Here is a 19,042-nt window from a genome sequence, read left to right on the forward strand (position 1 = left end):
TCATGGCGTCACAAAATCAGTCTCCTTCCTGGTTGATCTCTCTGCTTCCAGTCTTCCCTCTCTTCAATTAATCCTACATACAACTGTCATATTAATGTCCCCAATATACTCCATTATTGTGTCACCAACCTGGTTCAAGAAGCCATGATTAATCCTGTGTGTGTCAAGTTCAAACCTCTTAAACTGGCCCTAACCTTACCTCCACTACTCTCTTCCACATGGCCTCTCACACCAGTTCATTCCTTCAGTTCCATGGCTTTGCTAGTGTTATCCCACCCTCTCCCAAAATGTCTCACCCCTTTCTCCCTATCTAATACAATCTACATATCTTTCAAGGTCTAGTCCAACTCTAGCTTCCAGGAGTGTGATGCCTGCACTGAAAATTCCAAGCCATATGGACTTCTTCCTTCCCTAAGCTCTTTTTGTATAACTCATAGAGTTCATTACATTTAACCATTACCTGAGTGTGTTTCTAACTAGATTTCAAGCTACTTGAGGGAAGAAGCTTCTTTCTGTCTCATCATGCTGAGCACCTACTTGGTACTCAATGAATACATGTCAGTTGATTTACTGACTGGAAATAATTTTTTTTTCTAGGCAACTGTTGCTATCCAAAGAAGTTATCATGAACTCCTAAGAGAACAAAACAAAGGAAGTCAGTCACAGCCCCTAAGGCAAACACACTCCCCACTCAAGGCTCCCAACTCAACTGTCTCTAAACTAGATAGAACCTCTCCGTCCTGATAAGGGAGCAGTCCTAACTCAGGAATAATGGAAGGAGATGAAACCCACTACCAGGGTGATGTAAAGCATAAATGAGTCCACCCCACACACCCACCTTCAATTCATTTTGAAGAACCAGCTCCTTCAGATTCTCATCCTTTTCCTCCTTCAATGGACTCAAGTTTCTCTGCACAAAGAGAGAGATGTGCTTCATGGGTCTCACTCATCCTTACTTTTATGAAGGAAAAGGGAAGCAGATTAAAAAAAAAGACCTTATTAAAATCAGAAACAAATCAGAAGCTTAAATATTGGGGCTCAAATTGGTACAAAGAAGGAATATTCAAAGAAATTCTTCTGGAGGGCTCTATTCTCTGAATCCTCCTACAAACAGAATAACAGCCTTTCAGGCTATTGCCCTTCAGACAACAAAGATGACATAATGAGGATGCCCACCCCATCTGAGACTACTCAGGTGATCAGAGTAATCTAAGTCCTGTCTTTGTTCCTAACTCTGTTCCACAAGTGTCACTTAAGACACAAAATGCAACAGGGCTCAGATTCTATGCAAATGAAAAGCAGGTTTTGGGTACAGAAAAGTTACGATTGCCTGAATACCAGTTCGAAGCTCAGCAGCATGGCTTTTAGTCTTCCGATCTCCTCCCTGAGTTCTCTGATCAGTTTTATATTTGCATCCTGAAACATAAAGAGCTTGGTCACCACTGACTGATATCAGGCCCCAACCAGCTCTAGGATATAACAGAGAATTAGTTTGGAAAAAGTGATTTACTCCTTTGGAGGGACTTCTGAGGCATTCTTCTCATGTATGGTCCCAGAACCACATCAACTTTACCTAAGAACTTGTTAGAATTTCTGCACCACCCCTCCAACACCTACCAAGTCAGAAACTCTTGAGAGCTGGGGTCCAGTCATGGATTAACCAACCCTCAAGGAGTTGATTCTAATAAAGTATGAGAATCAGTGCCCTTGAGCAGAAGGTTGACAGGTAACCCAAATGGCAGCACAAATTGGTAGTAAATGCTAGTCTTCTTATAGTGTGACTAAATTTAGTATCTACCTAATTACACTGCCTTTTAAAATAGTTCACAAATGGGCTATAAAGGTCTGGCCACCAGTTTATGATTCCTGCCCTGACACTTTTCACTGAAACTACAAAGCAGATAAGGAATTTTTGGCATTTTTCATTATGAATCAACTTTCAAAACTAATAAATTCCTTATAAGCCCCTTTTAGCCTAAAACAGAAAAGCCCCTGCAGTTTGCATAGAAAAGAAATAAAACAGGGGTGCCTGGGTGGCTCAGTTGGTCAAGTGTCCAATTCTCGGTTTCAGCTCAGATCATGATCTTGCGGTTTCATGGGGACAGTTCCCCCGTTAGGCTTCACAATGATAATACAGAACCTGTTTGGGTTTCTCGGTCTCCCTCTCTCTGCCCCTCTACCATTCATGCGATCTCTCTCTCAAAATAAATAAACTTAAAAAAAAAAAAGAAAAGAAATAAAACAGAAGCATACATCAACATAAACTCAAAAGCATTATATACAGAAACTTTTAAATGATCTCCCTTAAGACGGCAGTGGTACACCAGGGATGGCCTCAGAGAATATCTGAAATAAATAATTCAAAAAGACAACTGAAATTGAGTCAATAAAGAGATGAGAAAAGGGTATGACTCTCCAACAAAGAATTTCCCTCTTTCATCATTTGGAGAAGAAGTCAGGCGAGTTGTGGTGAGTGTAAGGAGAAAGAAATTAGTGAGAGGATGAAAGAACTTGATATGAACAACACCAAACCAGGATTTCAAATAAAGGTCTCACCTCATTTACCCGAGGCTTGTTGACGATGTGTTTGGCATTAGATGCATATCTCAGTGTGCTCATGGTCTCGCTGTAGCTAGTGTGTGCAGGAGACACAGCTGAGATAGAAGGAAAAAGTTTAAAGCCATGCCAAGCCCTTCCAACCCAGCCTCTAACCACTGGCCCCACTGCTATCTCCCATGCTGTGTTATGAGACCCTTAATGAAGTGGGTGGTCAAGGCCCTTTCTCTGAGGCAGAGTACCAGTCCCAACACAGAAGCAGCTCCAGCACCCCACTCACTGGCAATCATGATAGTTTTGGAGTTGCCTCCAAGGCTGTCCTTCAGCAGCCAGGTCAACACGGAGTCCCGGTATGGGATGTAAGACTGCCTCCGAGAGGTCGCCCCTCCACTGCTGGTCCCAGAAGGAGACCTAGGGATCCCACTGTCACTGCCATCACTGGCTGCACTGTTGAGGCTCTGGCAGCTGCTGAATGCTTGAGAGTTCTGGGCTTTAAAGACAAAAAAATAATAAAAATGGAGGGAAAAAGGAATCATGAAATACACGCACTAGAACAATAGTTGGAGAACACAAATTTAAGTATCACACCTCCTAATCCCTCTCTGCATATGATAGGACACTACAAGTTTGAACCCTAAATTAGACTGTGGGCTCATGACACGGAGTAGCTGAGCCACATGATTTTTCAGTCTCCTTTCTTTTTGAAAAGAGGAATGGGAGGGTGACCACAGTGTTCCCAACCACAGACAAATATCAATTTTTATGATACTCACCCAGAAGGTAAGTTTATAAAAAAGAACCTTGTAAATGTCTACCCCATCTGGACAAGATGAAAATAGAGGAGTTGTTTTCCAAAGTCTCCCTCCCACTCTGATGATCCAGTCTATTGGCAAAATACCTAAGGTGGAGATGACAATTCCCAGAGTCACAAGAGATTTGTTGATATTGGCTCCTTCAGTAATCCGGTCCTTACAGTAACTGGGATCTGCTCTTTCACTAAACAGTCGATGAAAGGAAAAATAAAAACAAACAGGAAGATACTTTCCTTATAAATCTGTTGAAAGATACTATCCATTATGTTGCACATTATGTAAGAAGCCTACGTGATAAATTCTTTTTAGAATTCAGTGCCTGAAAAAGTATTACCATCTTGTAACCAACTGGCATTCTTCTGCTTCCCAGGCAATAGAAATCAAATAATTCATTACATTTTTCTTCTATTTTGGCTGCCAGAGCACTTTCAGCTAACTAATGCTCAATTACAGTAATGATATTAGGATAGATTTTTCATATACTCACATCTGCCCAATCTTTGTTTTAATTTCACCTATTAATGGCTTTATAGTATCTGTGTCATTATCTGTCAATTATTTTAAATTTCTTTTTTAAGTCAATGGAAAATATTGAAGAGTCACACTTCCGGGTGCCTGATACAGTTTCCTCCTGACAGCATTTCATTTTTTTTCTCCCAAAATGCCAGAAATGGAGCTGACAGAGACAACACTTCATTTTTCAGGGAATGATGTACCATAGTAATAATTTAACAGTCTTAAAATAAGAAAATTTGCTTTATCTCCTCTCATACTTTTGTGTGTGACCCCATTATCCCTAAGACTTTCTTCTCTCTGGATATACATGTGACTACAATCCATGCTTTCTTCTAATACTTAGAAAGTCATATCTTCTCTTCTATACCACAGTATTTTTAAACACTTGCTGTCTTTTTTTTCCAGTAATGCATAGGCTGCATGAAATCAATATTAAGTCAAAGAAAAAAGTGTACTCACCCGGTTACTTCCAAAGCAGTGGTTTTTTATCTTAACAATACACTGGAATCACCTGGGCAGCTTCAAAAACTTCTGATGTCTGCACTGTCTCTGACCCCACTAATAATGCTATTTATTTGATTAGAGGTGAAACCCAGGCACTGAGAATTTTTTAAAGCCCCAAGTGATGTCAATAGGCATCTAAGATTTAGAACCCTTGATACTGGAGATTTTTCAGCCCCTGGAAAACTATAATTTCTTAAGATAGCATTCAACAATACTTCTTTTGTAATTTTCTCAGGATGACTAAAATGTGGAAAAGGATGGAACAAGTTTACTCCCTGTAAGAACAAGGTCTGGGCAAGAACAAGTTCAAGGAATTAATTCCCTTTGGCTCTGAAATCCTAATTACCTGCCTGCTAGGTCCACAAGATTGATCTTGCTAGCAATTTCAGACGGGAGGTTGTTCTCCAGGATTGCCTAAGGGAGAAAGCACATTTAAAGTTTGTCATTTGGACAAGTGTAGTAGTTCCCCCTTGGACAGCCTCCCAAAACAAGGTGATATTCTGGATTTTTAGCCAAATCACTCAAGAAATATGTATATGAATATGCTCTGAACCAGATGAGAGCTCTGATAAGTCAGTAAGCCCTGGGTCCTTACTTCATTGAAATTAGAGGACAAAATTTTTTTTTAAGTTTTAAAAATTTTTTTTAAAAAGGGGGCGCCTGGGTGGCTCAGTCAGCTGAGTGTCTGACTTTAGCTCAGGTCATGATATCACAGCTTGTGGGTTTGAGCCCTGCGTTGGGGCTCTGTGATGATAGCTTAAAGCCTGGAGCCTGCTTCGGATTCCCTGTCTTCCTTGCTCTCTGCCCTTCCCCCACTTGCATTCTGTGGGTCTCTCTCTCAGAAATAAACATTTAAAAATTTTTTTAAAAAGAAAAGAAAATAGAGCAGGACTTCCACAGTGGGCAAATCGCCACCAAGTCCTCTGAGCACAATTTTCAGAAGTACCAGAAATTTTAGTTCAATTTAGCAGGCAAATGCTCAACTCCCCTCCTAGGGGCTGACTCTCATCAGTAGAGATCCACAGCAGGTGTGCAGCCCTTAACTGGAGTCACAGCATATTAACTTACTAGGGCAAGCACTCTACCTATGTTCTCTATTCAGGGGCATCTAGCCCTCAAGAGCAAAACTATTTTTCCTTTTTTTTTTTTTAATTAAGTGTAGGGTTTTGTTGTTGTTATATTTTAATGTTGTGCATCCATCACCAAAATCCAGGAGGGTTTTTTTTTTAGGGGGGTGCAGATGGGGGTTCTTGTTTTTCATTTTAGAGAGAGAGCGAGTGTGTAAGCAGGGGAGAAGGGCAGAGGGGGAGAGAATCTTTCTGCTCAGCATAGAGCCCGCAAGGCTCGATTCCATAGCCCTGGGATCATGACCTGAGCAGAAATCAAGAGTCAGACACTCAACTGACTGAGGCACCCAGGTGCCCCAAAATCCAGTTTTAAAACATTTTCAGTAACTCCCTAAGTTCCCCCAAGTCAGTACACAATTCCCATCCCTATCCCCAGGCAACCACTCAACTTTCTACATATAAATTTATCTTCTCAGGGGCGCCTGGGTGGCTCAGCGGGTTAAGCGTCTGACTTCAGCTCCAGTCATGATCTCATGGTTTGTGAGTTTGAGTCCCGCATCAGGCTCTGTGCTGACAGCTCAGAGCCTGGAACCTGCTTCAGATTCTGTGTCTCCTTTTCTCTCTGTCCTTCTCCTCTCATACTCTGCCTTTCTCTCTCAAAAATAAACATTTAAAAAATTCATTTTTAAAAAATTTAAATTTGTATTCTCCATATACTTCATACAAATGGAATTATACAATGTCTGTCTTTTTTCACTGTGCATAACTATTTTGAGATTCATCCATGTTGAGGTATGTATCAAGAATTCATTCCTTTTTATTGATGAGTAGTATTCCATTGTATGAATATACTAGGTTTATCTCTTTACCTCTTCATTGACACTTGAGTTGTTTCCAGCTTTGAGCAATTACAAATAGAGCTGCTATGAATATTTGAGAACAAGTCTTTGTACAAACATACCATTTCTTTTCTCTTGGGAACAACAGCTAGGCATGGAATGGCTGGATCATATGGTAGATATATGTTTAAATTGTTAAATTATTTTCCAAAGTTGTACCATTTTATATTCCAAGTGGTAATATAGCGGATGAGAACTTAAGCTCCTACATCTTAGGCCATGATTTAGTATAATCACTCTTAAATTTAGGTATTTTAGGGTTGCCTGGGTGGCTTAGTCAGTTAGGCATCCGACTTTGGCTCAAGTAATGATCTCTCATGATCTCCCAGTTCATGAGTTCAGGCTCCCCAATGGGCTATGTGGAGCCTGGAGCCTGGTTCAGATTCTATTTCTCCCCCTCCCTCTGCCCCTCCCCAGTTCACACTCTTGTCTCTATCTCTCTCAAATATAAATAAACATTAAAAAATAAATAAATTTAGGTATTTTAAAAGGTGGATAGTGGTGTCTTACTTGATTTTAAATTGCATCCCCTTAATGATTTGTGATGTCTGCATCTTTTCAAGGACTTGATATCATCTGCATATTTTCTTTAGTGAAGTGTTGGCTTAAAATTTTTGCCCACTGTTGTAAGCTGTTTTCTTATTATAGTGAGTTTAGATAGTTCTATAAATATATTTTGGATACAAGTCCTTTATCAGATATGTTTTACAAATACATTTTCCCTATCTGTGGCTTTTTTTATTCTTTAGTAATGTCTTTCAAAGAGTTTTAAATTTTGACCAACTGCAAATTTCAATTTGTTCTTTTGTTCAATTTACCGAAAAACCCTTTGCCTAATCCAGTATCACAAAGGTTTTCCAAGTTATCTTCAAATTTAATGGTTTCAGGCTTTACATTTATGACTATGGTCTAGTTGGAGTTACTTTTTGAATAAAGTGCAAGGTATGGGTTAAAGTTGTTTTATTCTGGTTTTGGTGTGGGTGTTGTTTGGTTTGGTTTGGTTTTGTAGGGTTTTTTTTTTTTTTAACATATGGCTATTCAACTGTCCCACCACCATTTGTTGAAAAGATTATACATTCTCCTATGAATTGTCTTTGCAAGCTTGTGAAAAGTTAGTTGCCTGTGCATAGGTTTATTTTGAACTCCCTTCTGTTCCATGGATCTATTTGTCTATCTTAATGTTAATGCCAGACTATCTTGGCCTTTTCTTTTTACCTTAAAAATAATTTTATTATGGGAAATTCTAAACATATAGGACAGTAGAAAAACCGTATAGTGAGCCCCCAGGTACCTGTCAACTCATGGCCAGGCTCACATGGCTTATACCCCCACTTATTTCACCACCCACATTATTTTGAAGTCAATTCATTACTACAATTTCAACTGTAAATATTACAGTATGCATCTCCAGAAGACCCTTAAAAGACATAACCACAGTACCATCATTATATCTAGAACATTATCAACAATTCCTCAGAACATCAAATATCTAGCCATTGTTCAAATTTCCTATTCAATTTTTTTAAAGTTTCTTTGAATCAGAATCTAACTAAAGTCCTACATATTATGATTAGGTGATGTATCATTTTCGTGAGGTAGTTAGCTTTAAATTTGAATGTACTATCATTTATTTTTTCCAGTTTTATTGAGATATAATTGACATACATTGCATAAATTTAAGATGTATAACCTAATGATTTGATATATGTTTATATTGCAAAATGATTACCATAAGCTTTGTCATCCACCACTTCACACAATTACAATTTTTGTCCTTGTGATGTGAACTTTTAGGGTCTCTTAGCAACTTTCAAATATACAATCTATCACTGCTAAGTCTAGTCATCAAGTTGTACTTTATATCCCCAGAACTTACTTATCTTACAACTGCATACTTTAGCTTTATGAAGTATATGGTTTATCCTGGAGAATGGTCTATGTGCACTTGAAAATGTATTCTAGAGACACCTGGCTGGCTCTGTCAGTGGAGCACCTGACTCTTGATCTCAGGGTTGGGAGTTCAAGCCCCACTTTGGGTGTGGAGGGAAGAGAAGGGGAGGGGAGGGGAAGGGAGGAAAAGAGAAAGGAAAAGAAGGAAAGGGAAAGGGAAAGGAGAGGGAAAGGAAAGGGAAAGGAAGAAAATGTATTCTGTAGGGGTGTGTGGGTGGCTCAGTCAGTTGAGCGTCTGGCTTCGGCTCAGGTCATGACCTTGCGGCTCGTGGGTTCCAGCCCCGCATCGGGTTCTGTGTGTAATGTGTCAACAAAACATTTAAAAACATTTTTAAAAAATGTATTCTGTAGATGTTAAGTGTTCTTTAAATGTTAGGTCACATTGGTTGACAATGTTGCCCCAATCTTCTATATCCTTGCTGATTCCTGTCCAGTTGTTCTACCAATTACTAAAAGTGGAGTACTGAAATCTCAAACTACTGCGACTGAACTATTTCTCCTATGTCTTCTTACAATTTGGAGCTCTACTGTTGGGAGCACATACATTCATAATCGTTACATCTTTCTGATGTACAGACCTTTTATCATTATGAAACGTCCCTCTTTGTCTATAGCATGTGTCTTAAAATTTATTTTTTGCCAGACATTAACACAGTACTATAAGTCTCTTATGGCTATTATTTACATGGTGTATATTTTTCTATCCCTTTACTTTAAACATATTTGTATCTTTGGATCTAAGGACTGTTTCTTGTAGATAGCATATAGTTGAGTTTTGCATTTATCCAATCTGACAATGTGTACTCTCATCCAATCACACTTAATGTAATTATTAAAGTGTTCAGAACTATTTCTATTCCTTTTCTATTTATTTTCCAGATGTCTCATGTATTTTTTACACCTCTGTTCTTCCTTCATTGACTTTTCTGTGTTAGTTATTTTTAGTGTACCATTTTAATGTCTGATTTTTGAATTATATTTTTTAGCTACTTTCTTAAGTGATTCTACAGATTACAACATGCATCACAACTTATCACAATCAACTTCAAAACAATATTAACTTAATTCCTATAGAATAAAGAAGCTTTGCTCCCACAGATCTCCTTTTTCTTCCTATTCCTTTGTCCTATTAGTGTCAGTATGTATGACAATGTATGTGATGTATAGTAATACAGCATTATAATTATCATTTTGTTCAATCCTCTTTTCAATAACATTAGGAGAAAAGAAAGAATATATTTATGTAGCTTTTTATATTAACTTACATATTTCATATTCTCAGCACTTTTGATTTCTTCTTGTAGACTTAAGTTACTGATATTACTTTCAGCATGAAACATTTCATTTGGTTTTCTTGTAGGCTAGGCTTGCTAGCAATAATTTCTATTCTTTTTCTTCTCTTTTTTAACTAGGAATGTTCTTATTTCATCTTAATTTTGGGAAGTTAGTTTTGCTGCATAGAGAATTCTTGGTTGACAGTTTTATTTCCTTTCAATACTCTCTTTTCTGGGGTCCAGTATTTCTGGTGAGAAGTTGCCCATTAATCATGTAATTGTTCTCTTATATATCATGAGTTCTTTTTCTCTAGCTGCATTCAAGATTTGCTTTTTGTCTTTCAATTTTGACTATGATATGTCTAAGTATGAATCTTTTTATATTTATTTTACTTGGAGATTTTAAAATACTTCTATCTGGAGGAATCTAGATGCTGGCGAGGATGTAGAGAAACGGGCACCCTCCTACACCGTTGGTGGGAATGTAAACTGGTACAGCCCCTCTGGAAAACAGTGTGGAGGTTCCTCAGGAAACTAACAATAGAACTCCCCTATGACCCAGCAATAGTACTGCTAGGAATTTACCCAAGGGATACAGAAATGCTGATGCATAGGAGCACATGTACCCCAATGTTCATAACAGCACTCTCCACAATAGCCAAAACATGGAAAGAGCCTAAGTGTCCATCAACGGACGAATGGATCAAGAGGATGTGGTTTATCTATACCATGGAATACTACATGGCAATGAGAAACAATGAAATCTGGCCATGTGTAGCAACATGGATGGACCTTGAGGGTGTTATGCTGAGCGAAATAAGTCAGGCAGAGAAGGACAAATACCATATGTTTGCACGTATAGGAGGATTAGGAGGAACTTAACGGAGGACCATGGGGGAGAAGAAGGGGAAATATAGTGGGGGAGAGGGAGAGAGGCAAACCAAACCATGAGAGACTCTGGAATGCTGAGAACAAACTGAGGACTGATGGGTGTGGGGGGAAGGGAGGGTGATGGGCATGGAGGAGGGCACTTGTGGGGATGAGCACTGGGTGTTATATGGAAACCAACTTGACAATAACTTATTTGTAAAAAAAAAAAAAGGTGAAATAAAAGATTAATTTATAATAAAAAAATATAAAATAAAATACTTCTATCTGTACATTAATGATTTCGGAATTTTTTGGCCACTATTTTTCAAAATTTTCTTAGGCTTATTTTCTCTTCTCTCTTTCTGAGATCTCCATTACACTTATATTAACACATTTGCTGTGGACCAACATGTCTGTGAGGCTCTGTCCTTTAATCTTTTTACTATCTTTTCTTCAAAATTTTTTATTTGTATTTGTCTATATTCAAGCTCATTAATTCTTCTGCCATCTTATATCTACTCAAGTCCCACAACTGAATTTTTGTTTCGGTTGTTGTACAGTTCAATTCTGGGACTCCATTTTATACAATATTTCTAGGATTTTATTGCAATTCTCTACAGTCATTATCATCGTTAAACAATTTAGTATCTGGAGCACTTAGAATCAGTTTCTAGTGACTGTTACTGTTTGGTTTTTTCCTCTCATGGCCATGGGTTGTAGTTTCTTACTTGCTTTTGCAGGTCTAATAATTTTTGGTTGAATACTAGACATTTTAAATAACATACTGTAACAACTCTGAATTCTGATATTTTTTCCCCTTGAGAGTGGTAGTGGTTGTTGGTTGGTTTCTCTGGTAACTTGCCTAGGCTAAAAATCTCTAAAATCTGCCTCCCCAGCAATATGTAGCCAAAGAAGTCTCTCTTCATTTTTTTTCCTTTAGTTGTTTTTACCTCTAAGCTTGGCCTTTTGGGGGACACCCTGTGTCTGCATAGCTAAGTGTTTAGCCAAAGACAGGTCAGAAATTGTAATCAAACATCTGAGCCAATAAAATATCTATTCTCTGTTAATAGATCTATGTGTGGGCTGGGAAATGCATTAAAAGTTCAGTTTTAGGTTTAAGTTCTGTTCAATACAGGATATGTGAAGATTTTATCAAGACTGCTACAGCTGCATCATCTTCCAGAACATCCTTTTAAGTCCCCAGATAATCTGCCAGTTCATTTCTTGCCTGAAAAAGATTCACAATCTCAGGCTAAGGGAGCCTTTGATCTCCTTGTTCCTTGCCACCAGGAGCACCACTCTAACTGAAAATGGTCCAGATTATGTGACCTCCTCTAGCAGTGGTAGCAGCAAAGGTGTTGGCCTTCATGGCCTTCCATTCCCTGATCGAACTACCTCACCGACAGAGACAGGTAAGGATAGGAACAGCCCAAGGCAATACACCACAGGTTTGCACTATTCTTACCTACAACTTGGTAGTTTTCTTAAATAAATGTGTGGCTTATTATATGTCTCTGTTTTTAAAACGGAGAAGGGGCGCCTGGGTGGCTCAGTCAGTTAAGCATCCGGCTTCAGCTCAGGCCATGATCTCACAGTTCGTGAGCTTGAGCCCCGCATTGGGCTCTGTGCTGACAGCCAGCTCAGAGCCNAATAGTTATTTTGATAGTTTTGTCCAGGTTTATAGTTGCTTTTGAGGGACAGGATTTGTCGATCTCTTTACTCCATCATAATAGAAGTAAATCTACTTTTTCATTTTAATGCTTATTTTTATTTCAGTCTTGCTCCTTGTTTTATTTTTTTAAATGTTTACTCATTTATTTTGAGAGGGAGAAAGTGCATACGAGAGAGAGAGTTGGGGAGCAGCAGAGAGAGAGAGGGAGAGAGAATCCCAGACAGGCTCCGCACTGCCAGTGTAGAGCCCAACATGGGGCTCGATCCCATGGACCATGGGATCATGACCTGAGCCAAAATCATGAGCTGGACGCTCAACCGACTGAACCACCCATGTGTCCCTTGCTTGTTTTAAATGCCCATTTTGATCACATCGATATAAAAGTGCTTTGAAATGTTAAAAGGAATATATAAGTTGAAGATATTTTGATTAGTTTTTATGAAACAGCCTCCACCCTTTCTGGTGTAGAGCTTAGTAGATTGTACGTACGTCCTCCTTATAACATTAGATCACAGTAAAGGACCTATAAATGGAAAGGTAAGAAGAAAGGAAGAGAAATAAGAAAAGACAAGAAAGCAGTCAAAATGGACAGATACCATATGTTTGCACATATAGGTGGATTAGGAGGAAGTTAATGGAGGACCATGGAGGAGGAGAAGAGGAAAAATAGTTGGGGAGAGGGAGGGAGACAAACCATGAGAGACTCTTGAATGCTGAGAACTGAGGGCTGATGGAGGAGAGGGAGAGGGGAGAGGGGGGTGATAGGTGTGGAGGAGGGCACTTGTTGGGATGAGCACTGGGTGTTATATGGAAACCAACTTGACAATAAACTATTTAAGGAAAAAAAAGGGACTACAAAAGGAAGAAATCTAAGCAAATAAAGGGGTAACCAACCTGTGTATAGTAGATAGTGAAGATGGCATGGGATCTGCTGCTGGCTTCATGAACATGAGTGGCTGCTGTGATTCTGTGTACATAAAGGAAGACAATTACGATAAGTATTATTTATGCACGGTAGATACTTAAGAATCTATGGGGGAACACAAGAAGTGTTAGTGCTGATGTTCACAGGTGAGAATCATAAAACATCCATATTTAGTCCAGTTTAGTTAGGAGAGTGGTCCAAAGATGGCAAAAGCAGCATTCTAGGTACAGATATCTGAGAATAAAAGGCAATGTAGCTTCATATTAAACCACATTAGGACATTGTGTAAGCAACAGAAGCAAAAATCAGAGTTGAAAATGGGAATACTAGAATGTCATCAACCTGGAAGACTATCCCCCAAATAGACTCATTTAAAAAAGACAGGTGGAAATAGAGAGCTTGCTAGAGAAGCCTCAAAGTAAAATGTGATTAAATGCTACATATTGATCTTGTCGTGTCAGAAAGGGATTTGAAATGAGATCCTGAATTATATCTAAGTCATATTTAAACCATGTGGAATTCATAACTTCCTTTAGAAATTCATTGAAATATTAATCCTTAATGTCAGAAGAATCTTCCCTTCATCTAAATCTAAGCCAATCATGTTTCAGTTTAACACCATCTCACTCACTTCTGTTCTCAGAGGAGCTGGAAAATAGAAGAAGGGTCAAACTCCAAAGGCAGGTCTCATGATTCAAGGATAAAGAGGAAAAGGTGAAGCCTGACACTTAAAGATCAAGGAACACAGGGTATCCTGCAGACCAGAGGCAAGTGCCTCCAGGACAGTTCCATGAAACCCAAGGAATAGAATGTTAAATTTAAAGTTCTTCTTTTGGGGTATCTGGGTTGCTCAGTCAGTTGAACGTCCAACTTCAGCTCAAGTCATGATCTCAGGGTTTGTGAGTTCAAGCTCCATATCAGGCTTGCAGCTGTCAGTGCAGAGCCTGCTTCAGATCCTCTGTCTTCCTCTCTCTGCCCCTCCCCTACTTGCACTCTCTCAAAAATGAATAAAATATTTAAAAATTAAAAAATAAAGTTATTGTTTTATGGTCAATTAACTTGGACATGCTATTAATAAGGTAAATAGAAGACTAAATCCCAACATTTTTTTCCCAGATAAAAATGTCTGTTCTTTCAGGCATATACTAGTAACAGTCTGGGCATTTCCTAGTAACTAACAACATGGAATGTTATCAAAATTTACAACAACTTTTAGGAGAGTCTACAGCACTTATTCATAGCAAATTTAAATGAGTCTTTTTTTTAGGTACCCATTACAAGTATGCCAAACTAGAAGAAAAATGGTTTTCTGAAATATTTTAAACTATATTTGTTCTTATCTCTATCGAGCCTACTGAAAGAACAATGCAGGCAAGAATCTTTGGTCAAAACAGCAAAATTGTATATTACAAGACAAAGCACAGAGTAACTTTGGGCTTACTATCTGGTATTATTATATCCATAACAAACTCCAGGTTCTCCATTAGTGAGAAATGCATGAAATCTTAGCTACTACCCCTTACCCTGGGTACATTATGTTCTGAGAAAGGTCCCCTGATTGTGAATGTGGGAAGCTACAGAGAGAAGTATAATCATATACTCCAAACGGAGATGAGAACACAGGAAAGAATAAGGACAGCAACAAATAAACCTGTTACCTGTTTGCTATTCCCTCCTCCAAGAGTTGAATTACTTGCTTATAGTTGGTAACTACATGTTGAGATAAACCTATCAGATTTGTGAGGGAGGAAAAAAGAAAGTAAATAAAATATTTGGTTTAATTTTTCCCTGTATGTCATTAACTTTATCCTATTTTATATAATTTGATAGACAAGAATGAGAGACCTTGACTGAATTCATTAAGATTATAAAAAATCAACAAATATTTATTGGAAGCCTACTGTCAGGCATTATGATAGGCTCTGTAAACACAGGTCTCTGCACTCACAGAGAATGTAGTCTAGAATCCATACAGTGGTTCTGCTAACAACAACAAGAACACCACCAATTCCTTAAAATGTAGCTACACAGAGTATAAGAAAAGTTCTTACATTCCCTCAATTTGCCCTCACAACATTTCTGAGGTAAACAGATGCTATGGGCCCCACAAGATGGAAGACTCAATTTGGCATGTACAACATCCAGCACACATGTCCCTACTCAAACAGCTTACAGTCCTAAGAAGTGAGAGTATATAAGATTGTACAGCCAAATGCCATAGGAGTAGAAGAGATAATAAATGCTCAGGCAATCAGAGGAGTGGCCAGGGCAGGCTCCATAAAGGAAGTGAGACCTGAATTTAATCACTGTAGAATGGGAAGGCTTTAGATAGATAAAGAGGAGCTTAAGAATATGAAAGCAAGTCTTCATGGGTTGTTACTGACCAAATCTAAAAGTGCCTTCACAACTGAATTAGAGATTCAGGAACAAAGTAACTTCGCTGGCCATTGCTGAATACAACTAGGCTAAAAATTAGCACACACAAAAAAAAAAAATTAGCAAAGCAATTTCAACAACTGGATTTCCTTATACTAAGAAATTATTGTTAAAGCCAAAATGAGATATCACCTCACACCTGTCAGAACGGCTAAAATCAAAAACACAAGAAACAACAAGGGTTGACAAGGATGTGGAGAAGAAGGAACCCTCGTGCACTGTTGGTAATAATGTAAACTGGTGTGGCCACTGTGGAAAACAGTATGGAGGTTCCTCAAAAAATTAAAAACAGAACTACCATATGGTCCAATAATTCCACTATTTACTCAAAAAATACAAAATTTTTTTTTTTTTACTTTTTTAATGTTTCTTTATTTTGAGAAAGAGAGAGAGAGAGAGCATGAGCGAAGGAGGGGCAAGAGAGAGAGGGAGACACAGAGTCTGAAGCAGGCTCCAGGCCCTGAGCATCAGCACAGAGCCCAACACAGGGCTCAAAATTACCAACTGTGAGATCATGACCCAAGTCAAAGTTGGACATTCAACTGACTGAGCCACCCAGGGGCTCCAAGAATACAAAAATTCTAATTTGAAAAGATATACGCACTTCTGTTTATTGCAGCATTATTTACAATAGCCAAAATATGGAAGCAGCCCAGTGTCCATTGACAGATGAATGGAAAGAGAAATTGTAGTATAAGGGTGCCTGGGTGACTCAGTCGGTTGAGTGTCCTACACTTGATTTCAGCTCAGGTCATGATCTTGGGGTCAAGGGGTTAAGCCCAAAGTTGAGCTCCACACTGAGCACAGAATCTACTTGGGATTCTCTCTCTTCCTCCCTCTGCTTGTTCTCTCTCTCTCTCTCAAAACACAAAACAAAACAAAAAACAAACCAAACAAATAAAAATTGTGAGAGAGATATATATNATTATATATATAATGCACACACACACACATACACACACACACAATAGAATATTACTCAGCCATAAAAAAGAATGAAATCTTGAGGTGCCTGGGTGGTTCAGTTGGTTGAGCATCTCACTTCAGCTCAGGTCACAATCTCACAGTTCATGAGTTTGAGTCCCATATCCGGTTCTGTGCTAACAGCTCAGAGCTCGGAGCCTGTTTCAGATTCTGCGTCTCCCTCTCTCCCTGACCCTCCCCTGCTCATGTTCTCTCTCTCTCTTTCAAAAATAAATAAACATTAAAAACAAATTTTAAGAATGAAATTTTGCCATTTACAACAACACAGATGAAGCTAAAAAGTATAATGCTCAGTGAAATAAGTCTGAAAGATAAATACCATATGATTTCACTCATATGTGGTTTAGAAACAAAACAAATGAACAAAGGGGGAAAAAACAGAAGAAAACTAAAAACAGACTCTTAAACTATAAAGAACAAACTGATAGTTATCAGACGGGAGGTGGTTAGGGAGATTAGGGAGATAGGTGAAATAGGTGACGGGGATTACATAGGTGATGAACACTGGGTGATGTATGGAATTGTTGGATCACTATATAGTACACCTGAAACTAATATAACACTGTATGTTAACTATGCTAGATATAAACTAAAATTAAAAAAATAAATAAAAGGGGCACCTAGGTGGCTCAGTTGGTTAAGCCTCCGACTTTGGCTCAGGTCATGATCTCACAGTTCGTGAGTTTAAGCCCTGCATCAGGCTCCATGCTGACAGCTCAGATCCTGGAGCCTGCTTCAGGGTCTGTGTCTCCCTCTCTCTCTACCCCTTGCCCACTCACACTCTGTCTCTCTAAAATAAACATTTTAAAAATTATTAATAAATAAATAATTAAAATTTTTAAATGAAATAATAAATTAAAAAGAAATTTTTATTATTTAGATGTTATAATATTTCTGCGGTTATGTTTTTTTTAAAATCTTTATCTTTTAGGGCTATACACTAAAATATTATAGATGAATTGATGTGACATCTATAATTTGCCTTAAAACAATACAGAATGAGGAAAAGTAGATAGGTAATATAAGTAGACCAAAACTGGCCAGGAGTTAAGGATTACTGTAACTGGGTCTTGAATACATAGGGGTTAATTACATTAGCCTATTTTTGTATATATTCAACATTCTCTATAATAAAAACAGTTTTAAAAATGTGGTAATGGCAAATGACATTTGACATTTGGCAAATGACATAACACAAACCAATCCTTCCAGGACAGACTATTAGAAAAATCTGGACAATTAACATTAAAGACCTAAGTTTTAAGGCACAGACGGATACCCAGATAGTGAAAATTTTCTGGGCCATATACTGGGCAAAGATGAAAGCCCAGAGAAAAGAGGCCAGCATTTGGGGACACTTTTCCTCTGAAGTCATTTGCCAAATCTTGAGGGGATATGGCTCAGAGCAGTTCCCCTGACAACCTCACAGGTCTAGGGAACACAGACTGCAGTCCAGAGCCCACCCACTATAGAACCCCACTTGAGCTGGAACCCCAAAGGGCTAAAACACAGGAATAAAAGAGTTAGAAGTAAACAGCCTTTGAAGGGTTTGCAGCACAGCTTTGAACATTCTTAAATCTTAAATTGGACTGAGGTGATTCTGGATCACTAGCATATGCAGAAACCTGGCACAAATAAAGGTAAGTCTTCTGCACAGATAGATACCATTGTCCTACACCTTCAAATTATTTCTATTTTAACAAAATCAGCAAACATCACCTGCCACAAAATTATAACAAACCAAAAATCCAAGTAGATCTGGCAATAAATAAATGAAAACCAGCAAAAATAATAGGCAATATAAATGCAAGAAAAATTCAGACACTGAGGTTATGGTAACTTTAAAGTAACTCTGCTTACTATTTTCAAGAACTAAAATACAAGATTATAAAACTTCAAAGAAAACTGGAAACTATACTGAAAGGATCAAATGGAAATTTGGGAAATAAAAAGTACTACAGTGAAAATAACAATTCAATATTTAAGTTTACTAGCAGGTTTGATACAGCTGGAAAAAAACAGTGAATAGAAACATGTTCAGAATCATATACCCAAATAAAGCACAGATATAGATGAGAGGGTAAGAATCACAGCACAGAAATTAGTCTAACATACCTGTAAGTGGAGTTACAAAGGAAAGGATGGGGGAAAAAGCAATTATTAGAACACATAATGACTAAAAAATATCCACAACTGATAAATGGTCATTAAACTACAGACTCAAGAAGCCTACCATGTGCAGAAGGTGGACACCCACATGAGAGGGGACAGCAATGGCAAGGAGACTGATTACATGTAGGAAAGTAGATCAAAGAAATCTCTCCCGTTAGATAAAGAAATTACAAATATGAAAAGGGAGAAATCCAGAATGAACTCTGCTGTGTTGGACTACAATTAGAGGTACTGGTGTGAACACAGATTACTTAGCTCTCTACACTCAGAGGGACATCTAGGCATACATAGCACCCAGACCTAGCTTCTAAATATTATTCTCCAATAAAAAGGAACAGGACTCCTAGGAGAAATGGCTGATTCTAAGACTGAGGCACAGAAAGTAGATGAGCCTGGAATATCTCT

The 19,042-nt window shown here is 38.3% G+C and overlaps 1 protein-coding gene across 1 annotated transcript in view; it reads right to left on the reverse strand.

The window, feature by feature from the left end:
• STARD9 (StAR related lipid transfer domain containing 9) overlaps positions 1-19,042 on the reverse strand; it is a 118,949-nt gene that overhangs the window by 38,214 nt on the left and 61,693 nt on the right. The window contains exons 8-15 of the mRNA XM_077764588.1: positions 14,704-14,773; positions 13,015-13,087; positions 4,735-4,802; positions 3,455-3,552; positions 2,837-3,046; positions 2,557-2,654; positions 1,339-1,416; positions 839-910 (exon numbers count right to left, since the gene is read on the reverse strand). Coding sequence (XP_077620714.1) covers positions 839-910; positions 1,339-1,416; positions 2,557-2,654; positions 2,837-3,046; positions 3,455-3,552; positions 4,735-4,802; positions 13,015-13,087; positions 14,704-14,773 — 767 coding nt within the window. The remainder of the gene's footprint in view (positions 1-838; positions 911-1,338; positions 1,417-2,556; positions 2,655-2,836; positions 3,047-3,454; positions 3,553-4,734; positions 4,803-13,014; positions 13,088-14,703; positions 14,774-19,042) is intronic.

Source organism: Crocuta crocuta, unplaced genomic scaffold (genome assembly GCF_008692635.1).
Source record: "Crocuta crocuta isolate KB4526 unplaced genomic scaffold, BGI_CrCroc_1.0 scaffold102, whole genome shotgun sequence".
Classification (NCBI taxonomy): domain Eukaryota; kingdom Metazoa; phylum Chordata; class Mammalia; order Carnivora; family Hyaenidae; genus Crocuta; species Crocuta crocuta.